At 38.2% G+C, this 15,313-nt stretch overlaps 2 protein-coding genes across 3 annotated transcripts in view; both read left to right on the forward strand.

Annotated features, from left to right (window-relative positions):
* Positions 1-15,313, forward strand: part of PRKG2 (protein kinase cGMP-dependent 2) — a 97,033-nt gene that overhangs the window by 58,505 nt on the left and 23,215 nt on the right. For both annotated transcript variants that reach the window (XM_082463796.1, XM_082463795.1), the window contains exons 12-14: positions 1,797-1,933; positions 4,170-4,259; positions 6,333-6,474. In XM_082463796.1, coding sequence (XP_082319922.1) covers positions 1,797-1,933; positions 4,170-4,259; positions 6,333-6,474 — 369 coding nt within the window. The remainder of the gene's footprint in view (positions 1-1,796; positions 1,934-4,169; positions 4,260-6,332; positions 6,475-15,313) is intronic.
* On the forward strand, positions 11,727-12,274 carry LOC309661841 (small ribosomal subunit protein uS13). Its single transcript, XM_082463976.1, has one exon. The coding sequence runs from the start codon at positions 11,765-11,767 to the stop codon at positions 12,221-12,223; it is 459 nt and encodes a 152-aa protein (XP_082320102.1). The 5' UTR covers positions 11,727-11,764; the 3' UTR covers positions 12,224-12,274.

Below are 15,313 nucleotides of genomic sequence, written 5' to 3' on the forward strand. Positions count from 1 at the left end.
GGAATATATGCATTGTTATCGCTATCTAAACGTTGCTTTGAACAGAAATTGAGAAAGTACACTTTTCACTCTTTATGTTGTGTAATAGCAGGTCTGTGCTAGTAACTTATAGTAATATAGCTGCTATTTCTTACATCACATCCTTTTGTGATTTTTTTTTTTCTTGAGGGCAGTTATTGGAGAATGTACCAGTAACCATACCCAAAGGCTACAAAACATAAAATGTGTTTCCTAACAGCAAAATGTATGTATACATACGTTCACGATGCATTAACTATATGCTAAAGCAAAGAAGAATGTGTCCAGTGAAAGTGTCATAGAAATGAAATCTTTACTATCATAGCTCCCTTTCTTAAACAACTCCCCTGCCATGTCTGTATTTGGCTTTCATTATTCTATTTTCGGGTTGCCAAATTTTCTATCAAAAAAAAAAAAGCTGAATGCAAGGGGATGTTTGAAGAGCAGCCTTCTGTAGTGCTGGTCAGGACAGCTGGGAACTTATGGCCTGATTTCGGCTGCATCTTCCATATCACCACCTCTCTGAGCTTTATAATCAGCTTCCAAAGAGTAGCAGAGCGGTGCTGTCAGATCAAGTGCTCTGAAGAAATGGTAGAATGGAGATCTGTGACCCTACTGGGTAGAGATGGCTCTGAACCCTTGGCAATTACCAAGCCCTTCTTTGTCCAGCAGATTTGTAACAATTCACTGTACATTAACCTTGGGAGCTATGCTGGCACTTCCGTCTGCTGGGTGGCCTGGGTGTGAGCAGATCTGAAATGCTGCCAGGAGACTCTGGATAGTACACTTTACACCCAGTCAATACTTGGGTAAGGGGGGAAGAAGCGATTTCTTAATAGGCCAAAGAGTATTTGTAGTGTTTCTTCTGCCATATGGAGAGATAAGGGAGACATCCATCTGCCGTATTTTTCATCAAAATCTTGGCAAAAGGATTGAATTAACAATGCTGAGGTTTCTTTTTTATATAGTTAGATAATAATAATTGAAACAATAATTCCACCATTGATTTAAAAGTCATAGGCAGCACTAATGGCAACTGTGAGCAAAATGTGGGGTGCAACCATTTCTGCACAGTTTCATTACTTGTCAAATATAGTCTACTAATGGAGTTTTAAAAGTCTATTTGAATAAATGCTTATTAAATTTTAAAAATTTCCCTTTAAGGGAAAATCCTGTTTGTCCACCTAGAGCATGGTCTCCAATAGAGCTTTCTGTGCTGATGGAAATGTTCAGTATCTGCGTGTCCAGTAGGGTAGCCACTGGCTATATGTGGCTGGAGAGCTTTTGGATCACGCAACTGAGGAACTGAATTTTTAATTTTAATCCATTTAAAATTAAATAACCTTATGCGACTAGTGGCTATTATATTGGATCGTGCAGATATGAATCTTGATTTAATATGTTTTGTTTTGAAACTCAAAGAAGTGACTATTAAGAAAGAACAATTTTTGGCAATTCTGGCCAAAGTTTTTCATGTCACATACTCAAAACTGAAGAGATTTCTAAACATTCAGTCTTCTAACTAGAGTATTTTTCTTGTTTCAATACAAGCATTCTAGAGCCATGTTCCAGATACATGAACTCTTCTGGAAATTACACTGAAAAGGAAGTGTGTACACCTGGATAAAATTCAGTTCCCGGAGGGATAAGTGGTTAAAAGCTTACGTGCTATTTAAATGTGAAAGAGTTCGAACTCTCATTAGTTAACATGTTTTACCTAGATATTGCAGATCTTTCCCAGTAAGTTCATTTTGAGGGCTTGTTCTCTTCTTCCCTAGGTTAAGGTAAAAAATGAGAATGTTGCTTTTGCAATGAAGTGTATAAAGAAAAGGCACATAGTTGACACGAAGCAGCAGGAGCACGTCTACGCAGAAAAGAGGATCCTGGAAGAGCTGTGCTCCCCCTTCGTCGTGAAGTAAGCGAGCGTTTCGCTCCCAGAACTTAGCATCTTAGGCTCTCCTTTGGAGTGTTTCCATGCAAGAGGACAGAGGAGGAAGAGGAGGCCCCGCTCTGAATTCTCCAGCCCAGTCTCAGCAATGATACATAAAATGTTAGGAGTTTGAGATCTGAAGTCAAGAGTCCAGATTTTTTTATTCTTGGATAAATCTCAGGAAAGCGTGTGGGGTGTATGTGTGTGTGTGTGTGTGTGTGTGTGCGTGAATATAAACTTACTGTGGCAATAATTTGAACTGCTTATTTAATTCAGACCCAATGCAGAATTTGGGAAGCAAGAATTCATTCCGAACCCCTCAGGGGATGTGCTGCGGTTGAATTTCGACAAGAAGTGGCATCTGGACATATTTAGGCTGTTGAGGAGCTGGTCCTAGCAGCGCCTAGATGCCAAAAGGTCCACCACCTTACAGTCAGTGTTCTTTCTTTAGCTGTCACCAGAGTTTGCAAGAGAAATGCATTATTCTAGGCCATGGCTCTCTTGTGAATTCCTGGGTTAGTGGTGTAGGCCAGTTAAGGCATATATTTTTCTTACCTGTCTTAACGCTCCTGGAGTGTAGCTTTAGAGATTTCTGGGTGAGGTAAAGTGCCTCTATAATGAGTAGAATCTATGCTTTTTGATCAAAATGCCTTGAGAGAAACTTTCTGCCTATCCATATTCTCAGACCCATTTGTTTTCAAGATAAAAAGGGTCTGAACCCAGGCAGTGCTGGCAATAGAGTCATCCAATTATCTTTGTCTGACTTTGTGCCCCTCCCCCCCCTTTTTAATCAGTAATTCATTAAAAACTATCATGAGCAGCTTCAGGGCATGGATTAGGTTTTATTCATTTTCTCATTTCCAGCTCTTTGCAAAGTATCTGGCATAGAGTAGGGCAATAATAATATTAAGAATAAACATTAATGGCAGCACTTATTGTTGAGAAAGTAACATGTGCCAGGCAGTTTTCTAAGCAAAAACTTGAAAATATCTTATATATATTATATATAATATAATATATTTATTTAAAATATGTTGTATTTATATTTATATTATAATTTATATTTATTTTATATTATAATATTTATATTGTGTATAAAATATATTAAATTAATACATATAATCAATAATATGTAATCAACATGCAATCAAATGAATATATGTATCTGTTATGATCCTCATAATAAAACAGGTAAATGTTATGATTGTCCTCATTGAACAAAAACAATGAGAAAACTGAGGTTGCTTAGCTAATAGACAGCCAATCAGGGATTCAAGCCCAGGCAGCTTGGATCCAGAGCCCATACTGAACCACTTACTAGATTACTTCTGCTGTCTGTATGTGATATGACTGCTCTGCTGTCTGCATTAGCCTGGGCGTGGTGCTAGGGAGATGAGGACATCTCTTGAGTAAGACGCAGAAACTGCTTTCATCCAACGTTGAAGTATGGTACCCTGCCCAGATCCCACATCCGCACTGAGGCTTTCATTCCTCCGGCTTCTGGGGGCCTTGCCAGCTGGGGACTCTAGCTCATTCCCTCTCCAGCCATTGATCTAAGGTGAAGAGAACCACATGGCCCAAGACCGTACTGTTTCTCCAGGTACATCCTGCACCCAGTGACGGCAGAGCTCCTTGAAGCTGAGGCTTTTGTAAAATTAGGTTATAGCCCAACTCTCCCTCTGCCCAAGTCTGCTTCCTTCCTCCCCCATGGGTGTTGGTCCCAAGAGCATTCCCCACTAAACTTACTGCTTACAGATTTCTGTCTCAGAGTCTATTTCCTGAGACCAACTAGAGGACATAAGACATGGGCATGAATAAGTGTTACGCAAGGCAGATCTTAAAGGGGACTATGCAGAGGTCTCTTTGTCTGGGGAGGGAGGAAGGGCCGTATCTAGTAGGTGGGTTAATGAACAGCTTTATCAGGAAGGAGGACCCTGAGCTTGACCTTGAGGAATGGATAACACTTTTACAGTGAAACTGAGATTAAGAATTCAGTCTGTGGGTAGCGGGAGAGGAGTCCAAGTAAAGGGGTCAACAGGGGCACAAGTACGGGAGAAAGAAAAATCAGAGTGTTCAGGGAGCAGCCCGCTGTAGCCAGAGGATGTTTGGAAGGAGATGAGGACCATCTTCCAGAGTGTTATTGATGATGCTCTTAAGCAACTTGGAAGACGTTTTAAAACTGGGTTTCTAATAATAACTGTGCTTTTCTTTACCTTCACAGATTATATCGCACTTTCAAGGACAATAAGTATGTATACATGCTTCTGGAGGCCTGCTTAGGTGGGGAGCTATGGAGTATATTAAGAGACAGGTAATGAAAAAGAATAATAAACAATAACTTTTGTCTCCTCCTGTCTCATCTCAAAGATGCTATGTTCATGATCATTTAAAGAGGCATGAAGAAAGTCATTAAGAAATGAGTCTAAGAACATATTATCACTTGATAAACAAGTAGTAATAGTGATATTTTCTGAGCTAACATTATAATCATGTAATAGGCACCCTGTAAAGCAGTTATTGTCATTGTCATATTAGGGATTAAAGAAGCCCAGGCTTAGAGTGTGAACCATCCATGTCACATGGTTAGTATGAGGCGGAGTAAGTATAAACCCAGATGTTACTGATTCTGAATCTTGAGAAGAGAGATGATGAAAGGGGTGGAGAGTGGTGAAGCCTGGACTGAAAGGCAGAGTGAAATGTCTGCAAAGATTCAGTTTCACAAAAGGGGTGATTTCCACACAATCAAAACCACAGGTATTTACTAAGCTCCACCTACGTACAAGGCTCCACAGTAGACAGTGTGGGAGTTTTCTAAACAACGTAAACTGTTCTAACCCCTCAAAGTATAACGTTTTCCTCCAATGAGTTTAGATTGTATTTTGGGAGATAATGTAATGTGCAATTCTAAAACATTTCATTATTTAACGCGAAAACTAAATATGACAAAGAAGTTGGCAGTTTGTAACTAAATGTCCAATGAGTGTTGTGGATAGTGAGCTTGGAGAAGAGGAAAGATAGAAAAATGAGATGGTCAAGGAAGGACTTGAGCTAAACTCTACAGACAAAATTTGGAAAGGCAGAGAGGAAGGTAAACCGCAGGAAAGTTAGGATAGGATTAAGTGTTTTACTTGCTGAGTAAGGGCAGAATTTAAATAGAGGACAAGGGCAGCAGAAAAGGAGATGGGAAGGTAGCTTTGCATTAGGCTGTGGACGTTAATGCCAGGCCAAACATTTAGACAGCATTCCCTGGCTTAGTGGTTCTCAGCCCTGGCTTCATGTCACAGTCTCACGGGGAGCTTTTACAAAGTAAAAATGCTGGGCCCTAATGCCAAAGACTTTGATTTGGTTCAGCTGCAATGGGTCCAGAAAATGATTTTTAACTGCCTTTCAGGCAATTCTAATGTGCATTCATGGTCAAGAATCACTGACCTAGGTAATAAGAGACTTTTGAGCATCTGAGTAGAGATTCATGTGTTGTACTAAGGGCATATTGTTGGATGGATCTGAATGAGGGAAACCTGGAAGGGTTGAGGAAACTTGCATGATACCTGCAGAAGCATTTGCGTCTTCCATCTTTGTTTCCATAGGCAAATGTTTTTAGAAAATATAAATCTATTTAGAGGTGGGAGTTCCTACTCTAGGGTTAGGCACTTTACCTGATCCATAAAACAGCCTTGTTAAGTCAGTAGTAAACCCATTTTACAGATATGAATCTGAGGCTCAGAACAGCCAAACAACTTGCCTAAGGACGCAGTAAGTGGAAGAAGCAGGAGTCAAAGCCAGTATCTCTCGTTCCAAAGCCACAGCCTTCTATTATACCATGCAGCAAATCACCACCACATTTTAATAATTCAGTATGTAAACCTACACACAGTGCTGACACAGGGCAACTCTAATATCATCAAGGTGCACTAAATAGGAAAGAGTTATGACCCCGTTTCTACATGGGTTATTGTTACGAGCTATACAAACAAGAAATGAAAATGATCACTTGAGTCATTTTTAGTCAAGCAATCAATTGCAGAAGTCTGGTTCAAGCGCTCCATTGAAATAGTTGCATTTTCCCCAGAGTTTGCCAGAGATGTCTTTGAAAAGTCTTATTTTCTTGTCTTTCCATTTTATATGTTCATATATGATTGCCAGAAACAATTGTTTGGATGTAGACACTTTAATTTTAGTGAAGTGGTTCTTGTTTTCATCAAGTATCCCCCTAAGTTTCTTTATAATCAGTGGTCTAATTCATTGGCAGCATGAAGTAGTTTTTAGAGCTAATGCTGTACAAAACGTTTATATTGCATAAATTTACTATATAATAATTGACACCTAGAATCTACAACAAGGATGTGTGTCCAGAGTATTAAGAGGGAAAATGATTTCATTGCAGAGGCAGCTTTGATGAACCCACCTCCAAGTTCTGCGTTGCTTGTGTGACAGAAGCATTCGATTACCTGCATCGACTAGGTATTGTCTACAGAGACCTGAAACCAGAAAACTTAATTCTAGATGCTGAGGGCTATCTTAAATTGGTAAGACAAATTCTGCAGCTTACAGTATCGTATGAGATATTTCTAAACACAAAGCTGTGTTATAGTTGCAATTCTCTTTTAATTTTGGTACATTTGTTATTTTCACTCTGGGAGATATGGCCTTTGAAATCAGCACACTAAACACAGGGAGCGATGCTACAAGTACATTCTTTTTGGCCTAGGCATTGAACGTTTCAACCATATTTGTGACTCCTACTAAGGATTCAAATAATAGAATGCCTTTAAAATTGGATTTTGTTAGCATTTTTGTATAATTTCAGGTGGGTTTTAATAAATTCCTGCTACATATAGGGATTAGCTATGAGGAATAAGGAAAGAAGATAGTACGGCTTCTGTCCCAAGACAGCCACTGTCTGTAGAGGGGGAAAAGATACACGTATGAATGTTGGTAGTTTAAAAAAATATTTGTGAGTGATTCTAAGGTACAACCAGGGTTGAGAATCAGAACACAAGACTGTAGTTTCCTTGAGGACAGAGACTTTCCTTGCCATGCATCTTTGTAATGGATAGAATGTCTAACGTGAATCCCCTTGCATGTCACACAACAGAAAAAAATGCTACCAGTCATGTAAACTGCTTTTGGTGCAAAACTGTAAGAGAACTGGGCAGTCATAATAGTAGAAAGCGGGCATTTTGGATCTCAGGAGGGAACCTCATCAGGATGGGGAACCCAGGATCAATTTTCCCCAAGTCCATTTTGTCAGGAGCTCAAGGACATTAAACCATCTCTGAACTTAACATTTACAAAGGTATTAGAAGTTTCTAATAACAGAACTTTTTTTATATGGAAATAATAATAGCTACCATTTAAAGTGTAAAGTTGTGCTAAATAAACATTTTGCTGTTAATATATTTAACAATTGATGAGATGGGTTTTATCATCCACATGTTATAGTGTTCAATTTAACCTTAGGAATTAAATTCACAGTGTGTAATTGCTAGGTGATTTCTCTCCATAGTGAAGGAGTAAAGTAAGTCTTTTCATGTGAAATCTGGCTAACTTCCAAGAAACATTTTGATCCATTCAAGCTTTATTTTATCCATGAAAGACAGCTTTGGGAACTGGTGAGGTACTAACACAAGGCCTTAATCATTTGCCTTCTTCACAATTCCTTCATTGGCTATGCCTCTTACAGCTCTTTAGAAAAACCTTTTGGAATATTCTAAAAGTAAAATCATCATGAAGGATGTAGATTATCCATTACATGCATTCTTTTTTTTCTATTCAATTATTTTTTTTTATTGGAGTATAGTTGCTTTACAATGTTGTGTTAGTTTCTGCTGTATAATGAAGTGAATCAGCTATATATATACATATATCCCCTCCCTCTTGGACCTCCCTCCCACCCCACCCCCATCCCACCCATCTAGGTCATCACAGAGCACCGAGCTGAGCTCCCTGTGCTATATAGCAGGTTTCCACTAGCTATCTGTTTCACATATGGTAGTGTATGTATGTCAATCCTAATCTCCCAATTCGTCCCACCCTCCTCTTCCCCACTGTGTCCATATGTCTGTTCTCTACTTCTGCATCTCTATACCTGCCCTGCAAATAAGTTCATCTGTACCATTTGTCTAGATTCCACATATATGCATTAATGTACGATATTTGTTTTTCTCTTTTCGTACCTATTTTTAAGAAATCAGGGAGTATATTCAGTATTTATAGGCATAGACATCCATAACCATCTCTTCTGTTAGCCATTGTTATCCATCAGCTAACTCATTTGACAACCAGCTAAATGAAGAGTAATAACTAAAGCCTTTAGAAATTAAAAAGTAAATGTTGAGTATTTCCATTTCTAGCTATATATCAAACCAGATATATTGAAATTCTCTTACTACAAAATGTCTCAAGTACTGGAGGAAACATGAAAAGCAGTATTATATGCCTGGCTGACTTTATAAGACAGCATTGGGAGCCCCCTGAGGCCGAGAACCAAACTTGGGCAGTAGTGAAGGGTGGAACTCAAACATTGAAGCTGCTGTCTTGTGGGCACCCAGCAATCCTAGGTGGCCTAGAGGTTTTATTTTAATTGCTGTACCCTCTGGGAACAGGAGACCAAGTTTTGGACCTGGGCAGTGTGGAAAGTTGAATCAGAGAACATTGTCAAGAGCCAGGAATCATACAGAGAAATAGAAAAGAGGGGAAAAATCTAATGTCTAAAGGCAGAGTACATGCAAGAAAACATGCTTTTCTCATTATTGGGCTCTTGGTAGAGGAACAAAAGAGTCTAAGAATACTTGGCCACAGGCTGGTCTTCATGGGGTTTTGGGTGCCCAGTCTTCAAGGATGGAAAACCCCAAGAAAAAATTTAAATGAAAATGGATCCATGTTGGTAGCATGCCCAAGTTTCCACCAATCAATGTATATTCTCTCTGGAAGAATGTTCTCTCAACTGAGGATATAGAGAACTCCCAGAGATAAACTTCCAGGGAATATAAGCTCACATTAAAAAATAATGTTTATAGGCATGAGGAAAAAAGGTGCCAGGAGCATTATTTGGCAGGCACATAAAAGTCTCATATATTGCAGTCATCAGATACAAAATGTAAAATAAATACATCTAAGTCTTTTAAAAGTAAGAGAGGGACTAACAAATGAGTAAGGAACAGAGACTCTCAAAAAGGATATAACATGTTTAGAAAAAAATAACAAATAAAACTTCTATTAAGAAATTAAGAATATAATAATTGAAATTAAATATTCAATGGAAGTTTTCATTAATGGTGGAGTAGCTTGCATTGGACTAATCTTGCTGAGGTTAATTATAATATATGTATAAAAATGTGTGAAAGAGTTGGAGAGCAACAGGAAATAGACATTCAAACCTTGAAAACAGGGAACCACACTGGGTGAAATCCATATTAATACAGCTGTTCATTTCAAAGCACTCTTTATTGTAGAAGGTATGAAGAATAAACTTTAGTTAACATCATACCTGACAGTGAAATAGTGAATATTTTCCACTTAGATTATGAACAAGATTATTTTCTTTCACTACTTGTTTTCAACATCATAACAGAGGTCTTAGCAAAAGAAATAGAACACAAAAAAGCAATGAAAGGCCAAAGATTAGAAAGGAAAAAGCTACCTGTCTTTATTTGCAGACAACATGATTGTTTATATAGAAAAGCATGAAGAACCTACCAACAAGGTCTGGAAAGAAAAAGTAAATTAAGCACGATTACAGGTACAAAGTCAATATACAAATAAAATTTTAATTTTTATATACTAGCAGTAAATATTTAAAAATGAAATTAAAATGCCATTTGTAATATCAAAACATAAAATAAATTAAATGTGTAAAAATGTGTAAGACCTCTACCTTGAAAACTACAAAGTTTTGTTGACAGAAAAATGACTAAATGGTAAAATACACTATGTTCATAAATCATATAACTCAGTATTTCATAAGATGTTCAGCCTCGTCCAGTTGATCTACAGATTTAAGGCCATTGCAATAAAAATTGGAGCAGCCATTTTTAGAAACTGAGATGTTTATTCTAAAATAAACACAGAAATGCAGTTTAGAAGAGTCAATAACCACTTTGAAAAAAGAAGAACAAAATTGAGGAATTTACAATATCTGATGTCAGACTCACTATAAAGCTACAGTAATCAAGGCAGTGTGATAATGGTGTAAGGACAAATTACTTAATCTAACAGAATAAAGTCCAGAAATAGACATACACAGTCAACTGATTTTTAGAAAAAATGGAAAGGCTAGTCTTCTCAACAGGTATTGCTGAAACAATTGGATATATGTGGCCAAAAAAAGGAACATGACTCCCACCCCACACCATATAAAAAAATTAATTCAAGATGGATCATGGACCTATAAAGCACCCAGAAGTAAGCATAGAGTAATAGCTTCACAACATGGGCTAGGCAGAGATATCTTAGAACACAAGTAGTAGTAAGCTTGAAAAGTTCAGGCTACTATAGCAAAAATACTATAGACTGGGTGGCTTAAACAACAATTTATTTAGTTCTAGAAGCTGGAAAGTTCAAGGTCAAGGTGCTGGCTGATCTGGTGTCTGGTCAGGGCCAACTTCCTGGCTTATAGAGAGCTGTCTCCTCTTTTCTTCACATGGGAGAGAGACACAGAGAGAGACACACACACACACAGAGGGCTCTCAACTATCTCTTCTTATAAGGGTACTAATTCTATCATGGGGGTTTCATCCTCATGACCTAATTATCTCCCAAAGGCTTTACCTCCAAATTCCATCACACTAGGGATTAGGGTTTCAACATATAAATTTGGGGAGGGGAGATACAAACATGCAGTCCACAATAATTGGACTTCATCAAAATTAAAACATTCTCATCATCAAAATATACTGTTAAGAAAATGAATAGTCATGTCATAAACTGGTAGAAAATATTTGCAATATATCATTACATGACAAAGGACTTGTGTCCAGAAATATATAAAGAACTCAATAATAAAAGACAAACAACCCAGTTTTTAAAAATGATCAAAGATCTTGAAAAATCACTTTACAAGAGAAGACATAGGCATGATCAATAGACAATATCAATAGTCATTAGGAAACACAAATAAAAACCACAAAGATGTGACATTTCACACCCACTAGAGTGACTATAATTTAAAAGATTGACAATACCAAGTGTTGGTGAGGAAATTTTCCTAAATTTCGAGTGGGAAAGCAAAATTATAAACTGTTTGAAGAATAATTTGTCAGTTTCTCCTAGAGTCAAACATACCCCTATTCTACAACAAGAAATTCCACTCCTTAGTAGAAATTCCACTCCTTGTTATTTATCCAGGAAAATTGAAAACGTGTTTTCAAAATTCTTGGACAAGAATCTTCATAACAACTTTTTCCTGAAAGCCCCGAAATCAGAAAGAGCCCAAATACCCATCATCAATTCAATGTATAAACATATAGTAGTATATTCATCAATGGAACTCTCCTCAACAGTATAAAGCCATGAATTACTACAGGCAACAACATGAATGAAGTTTAAAAACTATGTGGAGCAAAAGGAAGACAGACACAGAAGACTATCCCTCTTTATGATTACATCTATTGTAGAATAGATGGTAGAAATTAATGCAACGGTTGCCTCTGGGAGGAGCATTCGACTGGAAAGGGTCATGAGGGAACTTTCTGAGATAATGCAAGTGTCTGTCTCTTGACTATATATGGTGGTTGTGGTTACATGAGTATAATGTGCATCAGAATTCAATGAACCTCTTCCACTGGAGGCCTACACGCCGCCGCTGGGGCCGCCGCCATGTCTCTAGTAATCCCCGAGAAGTTCCAGCACATTTTGCGAGTACTCAACACCAACATCGATGGGCGGCGGAAAATTGCCTTCGCCATTACTGCAATTAAGGGTGTGGGGCGAAGATATGCTCATGTGGTGTTGAGGAAAGCAGACATCGACCTCACCAAGAGGGCAGGAGAGCTCACTGAGGATGAGGTGGAACGTGTGATCACCATTATGCAGAATCCACGCCAATACAAGATCCCAGACTGGTTCTTAAACAGACAGAAGGACGTGAAGGATGGAAAATACAGCCAGGTCCTGGCCAACGGTCTGGACAACAAGCTCCGTGAAGACCTGGAGCGACTGAAGAAGATTAGGGCCCACCGAGGGCTACGCCACTTCTGGGGACTTCGTGTACGAGGCCAGCACACCAAGACCACAGGCCGCCGTGGCCGCACCGTGGGCGTGTCCAAGAAGAAATAAATTTGTGGGCATTGTCTGTTAATAAATAGTTTATACAGTTAAAAAAAAAAATTCAATGAACTGTACACCAGAAATCTGTGCATTGTATTGCTTATAAATTATACATCAATTTGAAAAATGTGATGGAAAAGTTAAATAGTGGATGATTCACAAGTGAACAGAAAAATCAGTGAATTGAAAGATAAACTAATTTACACAGAATGAAGCATAGAGATGCAAAAAGATGGAAAATAAAAGAAATTAGGAAACTTGGGGAATAGAGTGAGAAGTTCTTAAAATGTTCAATTGGAGTCCAAGATAAAAATATAGAGAATGAGAGAAAAGTATTTAAAGAAAAATGGCTGAGAATTTTCTAGAAGTTATAGAAAATACCAATCATCAGGTAAAGGAACCCCAACAAATCCCAACTGAAACAAATTGTGTTTACTGTAGCTTCTGTCTTTGTGTAACAAATCACTCCAAAATTTAATGGCTTAAAACAACAAGAATCGTGGACGATCTCTCACAGTTTCTGCGGGTCAGAGGTTTGGGAGTAGTTCGATTGGTTGGTTCTGACTCAGGGTCTCTCAGGAAGTTCTGTCAAGTGCCGGCTAGGGCTGCAGATCCACATTCAAGGTGACTCACCCCTCTGGCTGGCAAACTGGTGCTGGCTGTTAGTTGGGGGTCTTAATTCTTTTCCATATGAGTCTCTTTCTGGGTTGAACGTCCTCATGGCGTGGCGGCTTGGCTTCCCTCAGAATGAGTCATTCAAGAGACCGAGGAATAGCTACACTGCCTTCTAAGACTCACTCTCAGAGTCCCACACTGGCGCTTCCACTGTACTCTGTCGGCCACACGGGGCCAGCCCTGATTTGAGAGAGGACACTTCGGAATACCAGGACAAGGGAATCACTGAGGCTCTCTTGGATGTTGGCTATTGTAGTGGCAAAAGTGCAGAACAAAAGCAAAGTCTTAAAAGCTACCAAAGAGAAAGGACAGTTTACATATAAAGGAGTAAAAATTAGGCTTTCAGTTGACATCTCAACAGAACCATAGAAACCAGAATGCAGTGGAATAATAGCTTTAAAATTCCGAGAGAAAATAACAACAAACTTGAATTATAAATCAAATGCAGAGAAATTATCTTTCAAGAAGGGTGAAATAAAAGCATTTTTAAACAAAGATAAAGAGTGTTAACCACCCACAAAAGGATGTGCTTAAGGGAGATGAAAAATCCCTGATGAAGGGTTTGAGATGCAACAGGGAGTGGTGACTATAGAAAAATGGTAAACATGTGGTTAAATCTTTCAAAATTATGGTATAAAGTAATAATTCTCACTCTACTATGTAGTATTAAAAATGAGAAAATGAAAAAAATTAAAAAAAAGAGAAAATGCTAAATAACTGAACAACAGCAGCAGGTAAACTGAGAGTAGGTGTAATTGGAATAAAAGTGGGAGAAGATGTCAATCATTTTAAAAGAAGGCAGCAGAGGAGAACAGGAAACCTAGAAAAAAAATCAAAGAGAAAACACAAATTGAAAGTAGAAAGAAATTTAACATATGTAAACAGACTTAACTCTTCAGATAAAAGCCAAACACTGTCAAATAGATTTCGAAAATAAAAATGATTTTTACAAGAGACAGACCTAAAACATAGGGATGCAGAAAGGTTGAAATTAAAAGGGTAGAAAAGAATGTGTCTGGGAAATATTCAGCAAATTGAAATGCAGGTTTTATTATGTTGGTATCAGGGAAGAAGTATTACTAAAGATAGAGAGGGTTACTATATGACGATGGAAGGTTCATTTTACCACGATAATGTAACAATCCTGATCTTTTATTTACCTACCAAAATGCTTCAAAAATAAGAAGCAGAATTTGACAGAACTAGTAAGGAGAAATGGACAACTGTTGGAAATTTTAATACACCTCTTGCAGAAATTGATAGAACATTCCGACCAAAAATCACTAAAACTTTAGAAGATGTGTACAACACAATTTATAAACTTGCTATAATTGGCATGTAGGATATTCCCAATATTTAGAGAATGCACACGAACAAAATTTGATCATATACTAGGTCATTAAGCAATTTTCAGCAAATATTAAAAAAATAGGAATTGGCCTGGCAGCTGGCAGCCTAACAGTGCTCCTGCCTTTGAAGGTTCCTGAGGGGGTCACAGTAGAAGTGAGGGCAGTGAGGATGCCTGGTCCAGCACATCAGGAGTGCACGTCTGGGTGATGGACACTGGGCGGTCCAGACTTGGACATGAATGTCCTTGATGATGAAAGACTCCTTGAAAGGATGACCTTGGTCTCATTCTTCAAATTTTCATAAGTGGTGTTTTCATCTTCCTTTATCATTTCTTGGCAATATCAGTGAGAGGTCAGATATCTAAGGACAACAATAAGGAAAGGCTTTTTTCCCCTCAGCAAAGAATAACCAGCAAAAGCCTGGAAAAAAGACCTAAGGAGGAGAAAGGTCTACATTTGGAAAGTGTCTCTCTAGAGGCTATAGAGGTTTGCTCTTTAGTGATAATTACAGAAGATGCGTTTGTAGTGAGGGATGAAGACTTGATTCTACTCTTCTTCCCCGATTCATGATCGAGAGTGCCAGACTCGTTCAGTCCCACGTGGAGCCCAGCTGGTCTAAGCCGTCTCCATCAGGAAACATATTAGATGGAGATGAAGCATTAGCAGATACTACTAAAGGACGATGGATATTCTCACGTTACCACCTCTCATCTGCCCATCCAATAATTTCCTAAATTTTTCTTCACTTTCAAGGCCAGGGAGAGCTGATGAAGGCAGTCATGGTTATGCGTCCTCCTTCTGATTATCATGAATGAATCTGGGGTGATATTAAGATGTAGGACAGTACTTAAAGAGTTAAAAACTGACCTCGTTCTCAACCCAAGCAGAATTTATATAGTAGCTAGCCTTCTTGGGGTTGCACAGGAGAAAACTTGGTTGTAATCCAGTAAATCTCAGCTGTCACTCATCAATAAATGTTCTATATGACTGTGCTATTAATTCATGTGAGCAATACACCTCATGTGATAACAGAACACCTTAATCTTACATTGAGTATTGTATAAGAAAATACATT

The sequence above is a fragment of the Balaenoptera physalus genome (genome assembly GCF_965194825.1).
Source record: "Balaenoptera physalus genome assembly, chromosome: 5".
NCBI lineage: Eukaryota > Metazoa > Chordata > Mammalia > Artiodactyla > Balaenopteridae > Balaenoptera > Balaenoptera physalus.